We start from the raw sequence: 18,198 nt of genomic DNA, 5'->3' as shown, positions 1-18,198 counted from the left end.
CTTTTTGGTTGTTCGGTTTGGCGGGGAAAGGGGAGAGGACTAATTAGCTGTAAGAAAAAGCAGAGCAGTGCTAACTCTGCAGAGTGTCTGGAACATGTGTTTCCCAGCACCAAGGCCTGAAGGCTGCATCTTAGAGAACTTTTTTAACACTCTTGCTGTTATTCTGTGCTAATGTAGCGCTCACAAACACTGGCAACTGCATATTTTGCATCACTGGGTTGAAAACGAAGCTATCATAATTTATGCTGGTAAAATTAGTAACTAAATTGGAGTAGTGGAGTAATTCCTCCATTTCATGATGACACTTTGAATGGGTGGATTCACCCAAAAAAGTATATTTGTATTTGAGGAAAATCTGTAGTGCATCACTCTTTATCAGCCCTGGTTTTGCAGATATAAGGCATTTGCCTGTGTGGAAAGGATATACAGAAGAAAAACTTGCTGGGTTGTGTATTAATGTGCATTAATTATTTCAGCCAGTATTTAGACTTGGAAAACTATCAGATAGCAGTATATTAGTGGTTCACTTCTGTCAATGATAATTTATAGCAAAGCTTCAAATGATTTAGGCGGATCATTATTTACATGTGTAACTTAATTATGCCATTTCCACCTGTTTACACTGCAGCAAGATACCCTGTGGCTTTTCTTTTGTCTTAATTATTCAATTATTTCAGTAAGATAATTCGAGGAAGAACTAATAAGTGATTTTCTAAGAGTGATATAGCACTTTGTATTCAGTATACAACTATTAAAAATAATGATTTTTTTTTTACTTGTAATGTTAAACTACACTATAGGTTATTAAAAGTTAAACTTTTTAGAACTGTATTAAACTGTAATATTCACTTGTCTGTTTGCACAGAATATTTGCCTTTTCATCTCCTAGCTCTGCAGTTGTGACAGTTGGTGATGAGCGTTACTGAAGAGTAGTATCCGTAATTGTCCTGCAACGACGCATTCACTGCTTAGCATTTCCATATACATAAGCACCCCATCACTCATTAATCTTACTCTCTTCCTGACTTCTACAGTCCAGAATTGCTACCAAAATCCTCTGTGATAATGTTCTTAAAGTTTTATGTTGTTTTATCTCAGCCACTGTTCTCTGAGTTCTTTACTTTATACTCTTAACTTGACTGGAGACATGCTGTCATTTTTCTGTTTTGTAGAGTGGTTTGTTTTGTTTTTATCAGATTTCTTTTCAGCTATGTATTTTTTATATCTGCCTAAAACTAGCAGTTTCTCTTTTTAATTTTTTTAAACTTTCTCTGTCAAAGAACTGACGGTATTAGCTTTCCTGTTATCCCTTACAATTTCAAGTAAATGTCTTCATCACCTGCACTTCTTTGACTTGTCCTCCTTTTCATTTGTAGCTCAGTATTCATGTATGAGCCTGTTGTCTTCCATTCTTTAAGAAGTTCACTCAATTAATGAAATATGAAAGAGAAATAAGTGTACAGGTCTATCAGAAATGTACCTGGGCTTTCCTAAAATACATAACCTTATATGGATTTGTTTTCATGCAGTAGTCGAATACAATGTAGTCAGGTTATTCATTATCTCTAAATTTAGATTTTGAATAAGATACACATGGATTTACAGATCTTAGTTTCTTAGTCACAGAAAAACACTTTTATCACAAAACACATCAGATGAGAAAGGGCATGTGGCATTTCTGACATTTTCTAAAATATTTATAAATTTTTCAAGCTTACTCACTTTAGACACAAAAGCTAGCTGAAGAATTCTTTGAAGAATTATAAAGCAGCATCTTTTGGGGAATCAGACCAGTTTAAACTTGCAGAAAGTTATGGTGTGGTGGTTCAGATTTTATACATGCAGGTAGCTGTAAGTTATTTATAGTGCAGTTCCATAGCTTCATAAGCTAGTAAGTGTGTTTGGGTTTTTTTGTTTGGTTGGTTGTTGGGTTTTTTTTGGCAAGGCTATAAAAAGCAACCAGTGCTAGCACAAAGGAAGGGATGGGCTGGCAAAATATAACCACATATAAGGAGGAAGACAGGACTGCAGCAGACTTTTTTTTTTTCTTCCTCTGTTCCCTCACCTTCCATCCTTCACCTTCTTCAGCAGAAAAGGTCGTCTTCCCTTCTGAAAGGAAAAAAAAAAGATTATTCCAGAAAAAAAACCAATTCAGGTCATTAATCTAGGATAACTAGTGAACCCATTTAGTAACATACCAGAAAAGAGAAGAAAGAAGAGCAGGACTTTTCTCTTTTGGCATTGGGGTGTGCTTAGAACACCTCTAGTGGTAGTGTGAAAGCCCACCCTCAGAAACAAGCAATATGCATAGCCCAGGACTGTGTGGTAGCTGGAGTTCCAGCTACATGGTAATACTGTTGGGCAAGTTGTAGTTGCCTACTAACTGGTGAAAGTAAGCTGCCATTTATTTGGTATCATGAGATTTTTGGAAGATATTTTGATTCAAACCCCGCCCCAAGTTCTCTTTTTTTTTTGTACTGTGATGACCTGCTGGAGAAACTGATAGTTTCTTCCAGCTAAACCATTTACTTCTCTGAACAGCTTGTCATTAAATATGGACTAAGAAACTGTGAGTTGCCACAATATGATACCAGTTACATTATGTAAGGGATATATTAAGTACTTGATTATGCTATAGTATCTTGGTTGCAAGAATCTTAAGCTTGTTTCTCTGTCATTTGAGTTTGAACATTCCTGTGAACTCTCTGAGGATCCTAAGTCTTGTATCCTCCTTGACTGGGGAAAAAAAAATAATCCACTGGTTATATAAAAACGACTTCTTGTTTTCAGTAGGTTTCTTGTCTGTCTCTAGTCTGATGACAGAAATGGAAATTAAGTGTTTACTTGCCAGTTGTGATAAGTAGGTAGTTCATATTTTACTGAGAATATTTATTCTTGGATTTTGTCTCTCTCTAGACTTTTTGCAGAGTTGCATACACATATCTGCATTTGTTATACTTGGTACATTTTTGAAGCTGCTTAGGTTCCTTTTTTTGTTAAAGACTACCTTCCCAGAGGAAACTTACGGCAAATACAATGGTCCATGGTCTTCAGCAAAATTTCAGAAAAGAATGTGGTACCATAATCTTTATTTCCTTGTCCTATTATTGGAGCATAAATTAACATTGTAAAAGATTACATGTTTAATCAGTACAAGTTTGGATGTATTGATGCTGCTTGATACTAACGTGCACATTTCAGCAATCACAGAATAAAAATTTAGTTTTGTAAAGCCTGCAGGAGAGGGAGAATATTAGAGAGACAAACTGCAAAGAAAAATAGAGGTGAAATCAAGAAGCCAGGAGGAGGCAGCAGAGATGGATGGGCCATCACCCTGAAGTCCTACTTTCTTGAAATTATTGGGGGATATTTTTTAGTAGTTTTATTTCCTTCAGAGGAATCAAAATTTCACCCTGGTCTCTGTTTGGTAAATTGACTGATTAAATCTCAGCTTGTAGTCTCTGATCCTTATCTGCCAAACTGAAATACTACGATCCTTTAGGAAAGTAATACAACTATTTAACTTGTATAGGAGAGTTGCTTTGCAATTCTAAGATTTTCTTCAACCTTCACCTGTTACAGAAATAGCAGAAAAGGGCAGAGAAAGAACTAGAAATCCTGCTGATAATACTATCAGTATTTACTAAGAGTAAATCCTTCTTCACATTAAATTTTCATACTCACGTAAGCTGTTCTAAGCATCAGTGCATGTTATTTGGAAAGATTCTAACTGAGGATTTAGTTATTTGAGGATGACAAAGGAATTTCATGCTAATTAATTTGGAATAATTATTAATTATAATGATTAAGTTACTATAATCAGCTCTTTTTTTTTTTTTAAATACTATGTATCATGTATTAAATTCCAGTGACGGGGATACAATTTACTGATTATAAATCATTAAGGTCTTTAGACCAGCTTAAAATAAATTATATGCAATATCGTAATTGTCTTGAAAATATTCTAATCATCTTAAAATAATAAGGTAATTTGAAAATAGTATTTTGTTTGTGGAAACAATTAAGTTTTATTGGAAAATGGAATGCTGAAATACTCTAAAGAAGTAAAAGTGACAGCAGTTATTCTAAATAGCTGTAGACTGGCTGAATCTGTAATCAGAAGTCTCATTTCATGAGATAATTCATTTCAATATTGGGGTTTTTTTGTGTTTTGTTTTTTTTTTTTTTCACAAAATGTAGAAAAACAACAAAGGAGAGTTTGCAAGGTATGAAGAACCTCCATCACCTTAGTGAATAGTTAGTGGTACTAGTATAGGCTACGATCCGTTCCTAATGATAGGAACTGCATAGTCCCATCGCAAAAGATTGCACACAGCTGTAGTGAGGGCACGTGCCTTTACCTTATCACAGATACCACCACTATTTTTCCCCTGAAGTTGACTAGAAAATATTTCATAGCAGCATCAAGTACTCTGGGAACCAAGTTGCCTGAGAAGAGGCAGTCTAACTGATTGTTTCCACTTTGTAGGGTCCATTTTCTGTTAGAAAACTGAGTTTGATCAGTTTCATCTTACATAACATTACTTTATAAAGTGTCTTGGCATTTGAACTTGAAGCTTGTTCTGCCTTCAGAAAAATAGAATTTGAACAGTCAGCCCTTCTCAATATGTTAGCACTTTTTAACTAACTTGCATATGGGAAGAAATTATTTCCTTTTTGGTTTGCCAAAGCATATGTACACATTCTTTTAATTGCTACCTTGCATATATTATTCCATGTGCTGTGTCATCATGTGTCATGGTAGCTTGCTAATATTCATTATTCAGTGTGAATTCCAAAATAGACATTTTGATTGCAGAAGATGTTTGATTTAAAGAAAAAAATTCTTAAGGCTTTAAGTACAGACATTATATTGTTGAAAGCAGCTTAATATTTTCATGTATGGTTCTACATTTGTCGCTATGGTGGTTCTGTCTTCAAACCTCTGTGAGACTCAGCTAATTGTGTTATTTACTGCCTCAGCCTGTGATATTTTACTCTAGAAAGTTGGTAAAGTATGTGTAATTTCCTCTAACTTAGTAGAAAACAGAGGAAAAAACAACCACTTCAGCCAAGAAGAGAACATACTTACTGTCCTTCTGTCACTGCATGAATGGCAATTTTAATTTTGAAGGCATGTCTCCCTATTGTAAAGAGAGAATGCGTGTTTAATAACAAGGTAAAAGTAACAATAAGGAGCAATCTTTGAAATTCTTTCTTTGCATTTAAATGGAATCTTTCATAAAGATCTTTTTGTAAACTGTTCTGCAAATTTGTTTTATAAGCAAGCTGAACATATAATAAAAAATGTTATCTGATACATTTGTGCTTCATGTATAATAATTGTACCAAAAGACTATGTTTTAATAGTGCTTGGGTAAAAAGTCAAGTATTCAGAAGTTAGTAAATGCCAGAATTATATTGTTGCAGCCTCTGACAGCACCAACAAAGAGCCTGTGGCCCTGGGCTGAAGCATGTTGGACGCACCTAGATTCTTCAGAAAACTCAATTTAGAACTCTAAGTTTCTCTAAATATTAATGCAAAACTTAGAAGGTGACATTTCAGTGACAGCAAAAGTATACTTTTAGTGTAACCTTTTGTCCCAATTGTAAGTCCTTGGGCTAAAGTTGGGAAATGCTGGAGATCATCAGCAAAACTATTATAAGAATCCTCAGAGCATGGGCATCCCAATGTATTTTCACAAAATTTACTTGATACCTAGCAACCGGAAGGCATACACATATGTACCGTAATATCTGTCCATAGTAGAAGCATCTGAAGGAAACCTGCTTACAGAAAGAAGGAGAAATTTTCTATGGAACAATGTTACAGTGCTGTCTTACCATCCTTTATTTTATGCTTTAAAAAAATAGTGCTGCCACCTTATGGTTTTATTATTAAACCAGTGATATTTGGTGGAGGATTTTTGCCTATCTTTTCTATTGTAGATTCTCCGAGTGGTGAAATTACATGGAAATGCCAAACTACTTTCTTTAAAATGTCTTTCCAATTCTTATAATTTCAGGACAGGGGAGTAATAACTTTAGGGGAGTTATAAAATGTGCTACAGTAATGTCTTAAATGTTCAAAACCCAGCAATAAGTAGATTGAATATTTCTGTTCTGCATAAATCAGAATGTCATCAGCTTTAGGACCGCTTTTCCAGTTTAATTGTCATACGATAAGGGATATTTATTTAGTCTTTTCTTCCTAAGGTATGATGTCTGCCAAAAATACCCGGCAATGAGCTCTCGGCTGGGTCTGACTTTCCTGTTCTTTGTTGAAATGGTTTCTAGTTCTGAATGCATCTACTTGTCTCTGTGGTAGTCTGTAGCTAATAGTTTCTTATTACTTACGCAGTAAGTTTAAAAGAAAGAAAGAAAAAAAAGAGCCAAGATTATAATTACAGAGTAAAACTAATTTTTATTTTCTTCTAGATAAAGATCTTGACAAGCTCTTGTCACTGTTAAAAAGTCCAGAGAAGCAAACTGGATGGATGGAAATTTGTAGAAAACAGTTCTGCAAAGTCATGAAAGCCAGACCGGATATCATCAGTGGAACAGGTGAGTATGACTTACTGAGTTAAACAAAGCAAGGAAACAGAAGGACACTAGTAAGCAACCGTTCTTTGAAATTTCATTGAGGATTACATTATCCATACAAGTAGTCAATAATTTTGTGTTGATTATGAAAACTATTTCACTAGGATTCTCCTGAGAAAACAAGGCTTATGCCTCATGTCCTGTTTTTGTCTTTATGGCCATCATCCCTCTGTGTTGGCTGTTTTCAGTGAAATTTGCACAGAAATAGGGCTTAAATGTAAGTCTTTGTTTCAGATCTCTAAAGGGTCCATTATTGAGATGCTGAGAAAATGGAAAAGAGAGCCTGAGAGAAAGCAGACATTTCCCAGATACCAGTGAATGACTTTAAGCTGGGTTGGGAAATTATATTAATAGCGAATGTCCGTAAAAATTTTCAGAATTAAGCCATACTAAACATCAAAGAATCCACTCATTCAGGTTTTAATTTGTTTTCATATGTGTTTTCTAGTGAAGAGTGTGCTGATGCAGAAGCATTGGTGTAATCAGTTAAAACAACAAACCAGCCAAAACAAAACCAGCAGTCACCCATATGACATAAGTCATCAGAAATCAGATGTAATAATTCACTTGTAGTATCATATAAACTTGAGTAGCTATAAAGAAGCTAGGTGTTTTCAGAAATTACTGGCTTTCATTTCATGTAAGAATTCTGATAATGGTCAGATGCTCAGTACATAGTCAAACGTTTTGTTTGCTGATGCCAAAGGTTTCCCCTTCAAATTCAAATTCCCTTAAACTACATAAGCAATTAATACAGCTGACAGTGAAGACAGATGAAATATCTTCTATATGGGGTCAGAGTAACCCAGCCTGTGTGTTTTACCTAAGAGATCTGAATTTCATGATAAAATGTATAGCGATATAAAAGTTATAGGGCGGTTTCAGAAGTCTTGAGGAAGTCATTTATACAGGAACTGATATAATACTAAATAGTTAATAAGGAATTTGTAGTTTGTATAATGTAGTTAAAGTCAATATTTATTGACTGTTTCTAAATTCTCAGAGCTTCCTGTTTTTATTGCTTGTTTGAAACAAGCTTGAGTCTATAGTCTTCACTGACTGTAAAGCAGTCAGAGCTTTCACCTTCTATTTGGAAGAATGTGTGTGTAGACAGAGTACATATGTATTTGTATATAAGACATATATGCACTTATACATTATATTTTACATATCCACAAATGCATGTATTCAGCTTTGTGAAACAGGTGAACAGAGATTAATAACCATTCAGAAACAACGGACTGTATTTTATATGAGCTTCTGCTAGTATAAAAAAAATAAATTTAAGAGCAGCAATTAAAAAAACTAGATTTTTTTTAGCAAAATGCTATGTTTACTTTTCTTGCATGACTCTGATGTAGTAGTTCAGTGAGGGTTTTTTTTTTGATACTATATATTGAGAAGCACAAATCATTTAGTGTTTGTAAAATAGATTTTATTTGAATGCAGCATATTTTCTAGACTGACCTCTTTGTGGATTATGTGAAATTTTTGTTGAAAACTGTTTGTCTTCCTGCATCTAAAAGGAATTAGTTGTTGAAAAAAACATATTTTCACAAAACCCAGAACATATAGTTAAATTAGGTGGCTTACAAAGAAAATGAAAAGTCTTTCCTTTTGTGCTTTCAAGTTATCCATACACACCCTCAAAACCTGTGTAGGTTTTTTTCCTTTGTTGGAGGTGCCAGAAGCTAGAATGAGGAATTACAGAGAGTCATTAAGATTTCTTAACCCAAAGCAAAAAATTATTCTTGCTTCTGGGTAACTGTTTCCAGCTGAAATTGAACTGGGAGTAGAAGTCAGCAAGAAAGTATCCATGGAACTGTTGTTAAGCCTCACAGTAGCTTCTGCAAGTGCTTTCATAAACCACCAAAAAAAAAGAGTATAAAAATAGAAACAGAATAGCATAATGAAACACTAAATAAATAAATAAAAACATCCTGCAAAAGAATAATAATATTGCAAACTAATTGTAGGTACTGGTAATTTAAGGTGGATGCAAAGCTGTTCAAATGATGCGTATCTGCTTGGAGATATTTCAGAAGCAGCAAAATATCTGCTATCTGCGTGGTTTAAGACAACATCATGTTCACTGAAACTGTTTTACAAGAGACAGCTGTGCTGCTATGTATCTTTTGCAGCGTGTGAAGCTCTCACAAATTTCAGAGGACTGAGAGGCTTCAGTCCAGATCCCAAGAAATCAAAACTTTCTCTTTAGTTACAGATGGAGCAAACTCCAAGGATTACAGAACAAAGATGCATACTTTTGCTTCTTGTACTGGGCCCTTTCTAAGGGCTGACATTAAAAGCCGTTGAACCAGAACATAATTGGCAAAGATGACATTGGATTTAATGACTGTATAGTGTAGCGTGTATTGATTTTTAAAGTAATTTGTGATCTGGTGTCAGGATTACCAGATGCTGATCTATAGATCCTGCTTGAACTCCATTAGAAAAATTTTTGAGCAAACTGTATAGTCTTAATATCTCTAATTCACTCTTCTGGGGTTGATTACCATCCCATTGACTTGGTCAATTTTTTTGTGCCAAATGCTATGGTATCACATTACTTTTGGGAATGTCCATCTTCATGCCTAGATTGGCATTTTGTCTACTGAAGCATCACCTCTGACTGTAGCTTTTAAGTCATTTCCGTGGTCGAACATCAAGATCAAGTTTTGAATGGCTTTATTAAACCACTAAAAGGAGATACAAACCTTCCTCAGGCTTGTATGTCTTTTAGTGTGTCAGGACTGAAAGTGTGGGATTTTTATTGGTCATCTAAAAGCAAATCATACTGTAGACAACCAGCTTCTACATTCTATTGTTCTAAGCACAATAAGCTAAGACAAATGTATTCTTCTAGTTATTCCTTCTGTAAAGGTGCCACAGAATTGTCGATGCTGGGGATATAGCTGCTTCTTGTTGAGCGTCTTTGTACATGTCTTTGGGTCACTTAGATCAGCTAGCGAACCACAGATAGAGCCCTTGGTCAGGTTAAGTCTTGGCCTCTTTTGGACTGCTCTTTGCAATTTTTATGGCATCCCTGAAGCATCTTTAGTATATCTAGATAAGAGCTTTCAGTGTTTTGGCATCTGGGCTTTGGCAGGAAGAGAAATGGGGAAATCAGCTCATCTGAGAAATAGCTTAGATTTGTATAGAAAGTTACTGGGCTTTGTGAATCCAGGCTCAGTATATTCCATGTTGAAATCATTCACATGATTGGGAGGTATTTTTTTGTTGAACCAGTGATCTTGGCCCATCTGTTTCAGTTCACCCTTTTCAGTTGTCTCTCCCTTCTTATCCTTCAGGTTTTACAGAAGGCATTTCTGTTGTTTTCAGCCCCAGCAACTCCTTTTTGTATCTGTTCCTAGTTAGTGTTGTCTCAGCAGCTTCTTTCTCTCCTGTCTGGGCAGATTCAATGTCTTTAATCCTCTCCTCTTTTAGGAGACTTTAAGTAACAGAAATTGAGGGTATTGCAGGGATCATATAATTATATGCTAACATTCTTCCCTTCTGAATGGAGAGGTAACCAGTCCCCAAATTCTAATCGTTCTCCTCAAGCTTGATATCCATGTGTGGATATGGACAGGGATATAGTAAACTCAGCTAAAGTGACTAGCTCCATGGAGTCATTCAGAGTTTTCATGGCATATCTCCCTCAGGAATCTGGACTTCGATTACCAATATTCTTTAGGGCCTATTAATTTACCTCCAAAATGTTCTCTCTTAAACAAACACACAAATACATGTCAGAGGCACATTTCTTTTTTAAGGTAATTTTCATCCTCAGGCAGTTATTCTTTGAGTCTTAGCAACTATTGATAACTTTAAAGATATGAAATACGTAGCAGCTCTTGAAATTGTGTGTGAGATCTTACTGGAAAACACAGGATTTTTCTTCATTTTTTTACAAGTGGAATGGTTGATGAAAGCAGCGTGGTTACAATCAACACTGTGTGTTCTGCAATCCATTAATTCCTTGTGAGCTTTGCATCATCTGAGGTAGCTCTGTCAAACATGCTGACAAAAAAAACCTATGATCATTCGAGGATCATTGTATTGTCATTGTTTGTGACATTTGGGTGCTACAGCCTTTAGCAATTGCTGCAAAAAGTTGAAAGCAGAACTTTTCCCATGGAATGAAGAAAAACAAAGATGGATATTTTGAGTAGGTATGACTGTTGTGTGTGGTAGTGGTTTTTTTTATTCAGGATAACAAAATGCTAAACTTTTGGCACTTTATCAAAATAGCCTAATCAGGCATTGTAAATGTAGCTTCTATGAAGGTATACTTCGCAGCTCCTAGAATCTCAACAAGGAGGGTATCTCAATTGTCACCACTCTGCCTTTATATAGAAGTAAAGATAAAGGGGACTTCAGTTTTTACTGATAAGGATCTTCTGGATTTAAAGACAACGACATACTGCATTTTTAGGGCTGTTACTGGCCTGTTGTTCCTTCTGTTAAGGAGAAAACTATTTAAATTTCAGTCTTCATTAGGTCCAGCTAAAGGAGATTTTGCTAACTTTAGTCTTGCATAGTAGTCTTCCATAGGCTCTGTTGTTAAGTGTGTGAGAGAGAATCCTCTAGGCTGTGATTTCAAAAAGACAAATCAGGGTAACTGCGTTAGTTTTTCATTCTGAATTGACCCCCAGAGGAGCCTGTTCTCTGCAAGAAGAACGTAGATTCTCTAAGCTCAATTTGATCTTTTTAAATATGGGCCAAATCTTCTGCCTCAAAGATCATTCAATTAGATGTAGATTCTGCATGTGGTCTGCTCTCATTTTTTAGTATGAGCAATTTTAAAATACTGCATTTGCAAAAGAGCTTTTTAGAATAATACAAAAAAAAAAAAGATGTTTACCTTTTTATGTCGTTGATTTTTCAAGGAGGCTTGTTTCAGGATTAGAGTGGAACAGTGTTTCTTTGATGTTACGCAGGAAGAACAATTGCAGATCAAAACTTCTTTATCTGTCCCCCAAACCAGTTTGGAGCAATTCCCAAAGGAATATTCTGTAAGCAGTGTGAGTATGTGAGAATGTGCATGCATGTGTGTGAAGGTTATGACATTTGATTAGGATTTGAAAGGCATTAATAAAAAAAGATACTTGTATATTGGTATAAGATACACATCCTTCATCTCCAATGGAAACACTGTCAGAATTTTCATTGCCTTGTTTTCTTCCGTTCAAAGAAAATGCAGGTTCTTCCATTGCCATTTCAATGTATGACAATTGAAAGTCTCTCCCATTATCTTAGGAATTCAAAAAAGTGCTCCTTAGTGCTGCCATTAAGAAGGGAATTGCCAACTGTGATTTTCATAGATTTATTAAACTGAAGTATGGTGGATGGAGTTGAAAATTTCTGACACTACTGTTACAAAGAAGTCAGCTGTCCAAGGTTTTCACTCTTGAATTTTTTAGCTTCTAACAGAAGTCAAGCAGGACTACTGTTAACTCTTAGGGAAGTTATTTTTCTTTTAAACTCCTCTGAAGCATCTGTGAGTTGGTATAGAATATGATCCAGTAACACTCGTTACTGCAATCGTTCAGGGAATTTTAAAACCCTTTCATTTATTTTGTGTATGATTACACACTCCTAAATTAAAATTATCTTTATTTTGGATGTGTGGATTAAATATGCATGAGGTAATTGCCAGTCTCTTAAAAACTTCAATGTTAATACAGCCAAGCTACCATAATTTAAGAAAAATCAATATTTTCACTGAGTTGGTAGGCCACAAACACTAATCTCTGTCTCTGAACATAACCTCTGCATGAGAATGTGGGCTTTTACAACAGTATCAGCTGTACTATGCAGTGAATTTTCCTAAATTCCTTTTGTCTGCTTTTCCAGTTAAATGAAAAATCACTGAGCCAATTTCCACCTTTACAAAGATTTTCAGGGAGTGTCCACATGACAGATAAATGATTTAGTATTAAAAGTCAAAAATTAAAATAATTACTTGTCATTTGACATGGACATTATTTTGGAAGAGAAAATGTGCTGTGAAAACCCCCTATTTGTGTATTGGCCAAATTTGTTTTGATAAACTCTTATGTGTGTCTTCCTCCCCGATCAAAAGCTTTTCAAAGTTTCTGATAGGCACTTAGATAAATACTTTCAAATGGTGGACATCAATTTAGTGCTTGAGTTTCAAAAAATTGTTTAGCAGTTGAGCTGTCACTTCTCCCATTACCTCAAGCACTGAACTGAAATATTTGACTGCTAGGTCAAGCGTGTGGGTGCCTTCCAAGAGAAAGGGAAGAAATATAGGATGTTATGACTTGCCTTTAAATTTTCTGAGTTATGTTGTATTTTAGTCTTTTTAACATAGTTCCTGTTTGTTATTATAGTATGGCATATTTCAGTAATCACAGTACTAATAGTCATACAGTATACATCTAGCTAGTTACACGATTTACGTTTAATTTCTGCTTTTTACTATCTATAGCTCCAGGTATAGACACCTTTTCTGATTTTAGACAAATATTTTTTATATTGTTTGTGGACCAAATTCCACTAAGCATATTAGTGAAGATTAGTGGGATTGTTTATTCTGTGTATTATCAGAAAATGCATAAACTGTTACTCTTCTATAAAATAAATTGCTTTTTGCTAGCCCCATGTGGTTTATTAACCATGATTAAAAATAGCTATATTACATTTAATTAGCAGTTTCTTCTCTCCATAAAAATGCATAAGAATATAAATTACACATGCAGTTTTTTTTTTTATTTAGTAGTCCTCTGCAATGCAAAATTAATTTTGTAACTGTTGGAGTTGGCTACTCTAACTGTAAATTTCTGTTTAGCTGTTGTAGTGAAACTTTTTTTGCCCTTTGCCCTACCCATCAACATAGTACTATCAAAGCTAAGCTTTTTAAAAACTTGTTCTGGACTCATTCAGTGTAAATGAATTCCTGTAAATGTTTTAGACAACTAATGAAGAAAAAAAAATCATGATTTAATGTCAGTATGTCAGCTTAAAATGGTTGGAAGAAGGGTTAATTGTCTTTATAACTTTTTCTTCATTATTTTTCTGGCATAACAAGCATCAGGTTTGGACGGAGGTTCTGTCGTCTTCCTACTCCTCACGCACGAAAGAGCTTGCACTGCCGTCTCCTGTGTTAGTTTTCCTGTGAGCAAGGCCAGTTCGAGTTCTCTAGCTTTCCCCATTGCCACCTCCACCGCAGATCGTTTTGCCTTACTTGTGCTGCTACAACTGTTTGTGCAGCTATCGGCTAAAATGGTGTAGTGGAATTCTTCAGTTTAAAACCAGCAAAACCACCTGCGGGTGCATGGAGTTCTGTGCAGAAATGGGGGACCAGGGCCTGAAGCTTCAGTGCTATTAAACTTAGGTGCTGCCAAGGAAATGGTAACCTACAGTCTTGAAACAGGAAATCCCACAAGTAGCAGCGCTTGTTACTCTCTAAATACACTTCCTTGCTTTGCATTATTGTGAAAAGAAGGTTATATTGCTATTCTTTAAATCCTGTACATCATGACAACAGCAGCTGTTTTAGCATAGCATTTACTTGCAAAAGTATTCATTGTTGCTGTCTTAAATTCTTAATGTGGCTTATCTCCATGCAGTATGCGTAAAGGCTTCCTTGCATCCTTTGTTTAATCCTCTAAGGTGGCTGTGTGCTCAGTTGCAGTAACCTCAAACCTGCAGAACTGAGGAATCAGGATCAGTTTTTGCTAATGATTTGTCATTGAGAGTTCTCGCTAACTTCCTGGCTAACATCCTGTTAAGGTGGGAGGTAATGATTTCCTACATAGTGACCAGGTGTCAGCATCTGCCTTACCTATACAGTGCCTGCAGACTCAAAGTTCCAAGGCAAAGAGCTGAAAAAGAACATTATGGTCATGATAAAATACAGTATTTCACAAAGGGGAAATGCTCCCAATCATAAAATACAGACAAAATTTCCCAAAGGAAATGATCCTGTTGCTTAATTTTTAGTGAACAGTTTTTATCTTGTGATGGTGAAATAAATGGTGCTTTGTTATTGGTTTTTCTTTTGGAAACAGTCCTTAAAACTTCATCTAGTTTTGCTAGCATCATGTTGGGTGGTGTGGGTTTTTTGTTGAGTGTGGGTTGTTGGGGGTTTTGGTTTGTCTGTTTGGTTGGCATTTTTTTTTCCCTTTCCTGTCTGCATACACAGACAAATGTGGTAAGATATTGTAGTTTAATTATAGTTAATTTTCATTTCATATTGAAACCGTGTAACAAATTCTGAAGTAATCCTTGGAAGATATAAAGATAATATGGGATTCTCTTTCCATTTACACTGAATATATTATCAGTAAAGCTATTAAAATTTAATTTAAGTTAGGAGTGGTGTTAGGAATGTAAAAGCTCAATGCATGCTTTGAATTGTTCCCCCATAAAAACATGAATAAGCATGCAGGAATTCAAATAGCTTTATATTCTCACATGTTGTCATTTTGGTAGGTAATGTAGTTCCACGTTTTGTTCATTGCTTCTAATGTTTTAATGGGTTTTTACTTTTTGCAGTTTTGGCAGAATTAATCGAAAAGTTTGTGTCACATCTTTCTGAGAGCCAATTGGATTGTTATTTCAGCACAGGAAACTATAAAGGTCAGTTTCCTAATACTTTATTGCCGTGCAGCCTCTTCATATTTAAATTACTTCCCTTTTAGTTGTGTCTGTAGCATTTTGGGGGTTGTTTAAATTGTTCTTTAACTGCTCAGAAATTCATTACTTAACTGGTGGGAAACACCTCACCTTGGAGCAAAAGATGATGTGCTTGAGTAAACAGCACAGATAATTATTAGTGGTGGGCTGTCACATTTATGTATGTGTAATGGAAGGATGGAGATACAGGACAGGTGAGGGTGTGATTCAAAGTATTTGTTGACACCTATTATAGAATGATTTGCAAAGTTGGTGGCATAAACATTTAAGATGGTGTAAGCAATCTGGCTCACATTTTGGAAGCCCCATAATATATGATCAACCCAAAGGCATGCAATTTATATTGCATTAAAAGGTATGTATTAAAGAACTGCTATTGTTGGCAGAGTAATCTGAATGTTAGTTTTGTGCAGATGTCGTGCTTACAGCCAAGAATAAAAGATGAATGATGAAGTGAATTTATTCCGAGTGTAAAGGAATAAATTTCAATATTTTAAAGCACTTGCAAAATTAGAAGATTTAGAAACATTGTTAATATCTGCCAGAAAATGCACTTTCATTCTTTACTATCTGTCCAGGACTTTTCTCTTAAGTTGTAGTTCAGTCATTTAGAGTACTTACTCTGCCACTAACTCTGGGAAACCAAGATTTTCCTTGCATTGGGGAGAGTCTGTTATTTATACTGCTATTTTATTCTCACATCCATAGGATGCAAATATACTGTCCTTGGAGACTAAAGACTTGCCTTTGAAGTTTCAAAGCATAAAACCCCTTTAGTAATTTAGAGGATCTCTTTCTTTTATGTAGTGGCCTTTACCTTCTGAAAGCTTGCTAACAGAATACTCTTAATTTTATTTGAGAATCTCTCCCTCTGCTTAATGAAGAGAGTTGCTGAAGTGACAGTTCTTTCTGTCACTATTTTTTTTCCTTAAAAGATCCTTAAAGGGTTTTTTGTTATCCTGCATTAGTTTGTCATTTACTTTTCAACTTCTCAGGAGGCAAAATGAGCAATAAAAATCTTTTCGTGGACTCATAGGACTTGCTCTTTACATATTTCTGGCACTTCTCAATTCAAATTATGATTCTGATATTTCCTTTAAAAGACTACATAATGCCTTCATGACATAAATGATTTATTTGACACCTAGACTGCCCCTCTCACTCCTCTCTGTACATCTCTCTTCTTAGGTCACAGTTCAAAGTTTCACACATTCTCCAGTGACGTGGGAGGCCCAGGTCCTATTAGAAAAACAGGAAAACCTGCTTGGTTTGAATAAGGCAAAAACTAAATAGAGGAGGAACAGACATCTAACTGTGCAACCTCTAACCTGTGGATGCCTTGCCCAGCAAAGACAGCATCCTGCTGTTTCTTAATCATAACAGCTAAGTGCTTCCATCCAGTGTGGAAGAACTCTAATAAAGGGGAAGCCATAGTCCATACTCGGTTCACTTAGATGTCGAGTACCTTAGTTTAAGTCCACTTTTTTCAACCTTTTGTTCAAAGCTAGGATTTAAAACACGTTCAGGAAGGCTGAACCTGGATATTCTACTGCTTTATTGATTTCACCATCAAACATTGATTAGGTGGAAGCGACAACAACACTACATTATTTATCTAAAATTTAATGCCAACTTTGAAGAAACACCAGGTTTGACAATCCTGTGACAATTGCATACATTAAATTAATTCTTTAGAATGGAAAATCCCAAAGAATAGGTAAAGAAACAAACCAAAGATAACATAGTAGAAGCCTCAATTCGTGGTTTTATTGAGCTTGACAGATTTACTTTCCATGATAAGCCAACCCAGTATGTATGACATTCCGTTTTGTATTTTCTGAATATTTTTTTCATACGATCTCATGCTGGCACCACTGGACATTAATTCTGGTTAAGTTAGCCTGTTCATTTCTCAAATAAAAGCTGCAAAATTTAAAATTTTCATTTGCAAAAGCTTTTGGTATTCCATGTGCTTTAATGAAGGCAAGCTTGGAAACGGGAGAGTGAGAAGCCTTCTCAAGGATAGTCAGTTGTCTGCTAGTAAGAAGCTGATGTGAAAGGTAGGCAAAGGGCTGGTGGTGTCTTAATGTTTTCTTTCCCTATCAGCAAAACCATTACCACAGACTCTTTTTGTGAAGAGCTCTCCAGTAGATAATTCTTTATTTTTATAAAAATATAGTTATAATATTATATATTCAGTATATACATGTTTAAATATAATATAAATATGTGATCATATTTTACAATTTGTATAATAAATATATTTATAATAATAATTCGTTTGTTAATAATAGTTTATAATTAATGTCTTTTATTAATATATAATTTTATAATAATTATAGCTAAATAATATCATTATTATATCGTATATTATATGATATAAAATGTAATAATATACATTTTAAAAGTTTCTCTTTTGCCTCCAGCAACAGAAAGACTGTTGCTCAGGCAAACAGCATATGTGTCATCAAGGGTTTCTTTTAGGTTTTATAGGCAAATAGTTACTAAAATTTCATAGCACCTTTTTCAGACAGGTGTCGCAATGAGTGTTGTCTGAGGAAACAAGTTTAGACCAATAAATTCATGCTGATTGACATGAAAGGGAAACAAAAATCTGGCTCTAAAATTGAATCCATGACCATATTCCACCCTGGAACAGTAAAAGGGCTTGATTGTAAGAATCAGTTGCATAGCTAAATTTACACTCGTTTCAGGTTCTTTTTTACATCATAAAACGTAGTGTGGCATTCCTGTGAAGACAGGGAATGAGCTTTGAGAACTCAAGTCTGTGTTACACTTCCTGTGTTTGTACAGAAAGAAAAAACAAAACATGCTTAAATCTTTATCAGACTCTATTTACTTAAAATTAGGTTTCTCAGTGACAGAATAATGATTGATCAGATTTGTATACATTTGGAGACATTTCCC

The 18,198-nt window shown here is 35.1% G+C and overlaps 1 protein-coding gene across 6 annotated transcripts in view; it reads left to right on the top strand.

The window, feature by feature from the left end:
• Positions 1–18,198, top strand: part of TBC1D32 (TBC1 domain family member 32) — a 93,274-nt gene that overhangs the window by 53,413 nt on the left and 21,663 nt on the right. For 5 of the 6 annotated variants that reach the window (XM_075087534.1, XM_075087530.1, XM_075087531.1 and 2 more), the window contains exons 27-28: positions 6,439–6,564; positions 15,130–15,213. In XM_075087534.1, the coding sequence (XP_074943635.1) occupies positions 6,439–6,564; positions 15,130–15,213 (210 nt within the window). The remainder of the gene's footprint in view (positions 1–6,438; positions 6,565–15,129; positions 15,214–18,198) is intronic. The other variant, XM_075087532.1, reaches the window with a different exon arrangement.

Source organism: Phalacrocorax aristotelis, chromosome 3, assembly GCF_949628215.1.
Source record: "Phalacrocorax aristotelis chromosome 3, bGulAri2.1, whole genome shotgun sequence".
Lineage (NCBI taxonomy): Eukaryota > Metazoa > Chordata > Aves > Suliformes > Phalacrocoracidae > Phalacrocorax > Phalacrocorax aristotelis.
Note: the sequence above shows the minus strand (reverse complement) of the source record. Positions and strands in the feature narration are given on the sequence as shown.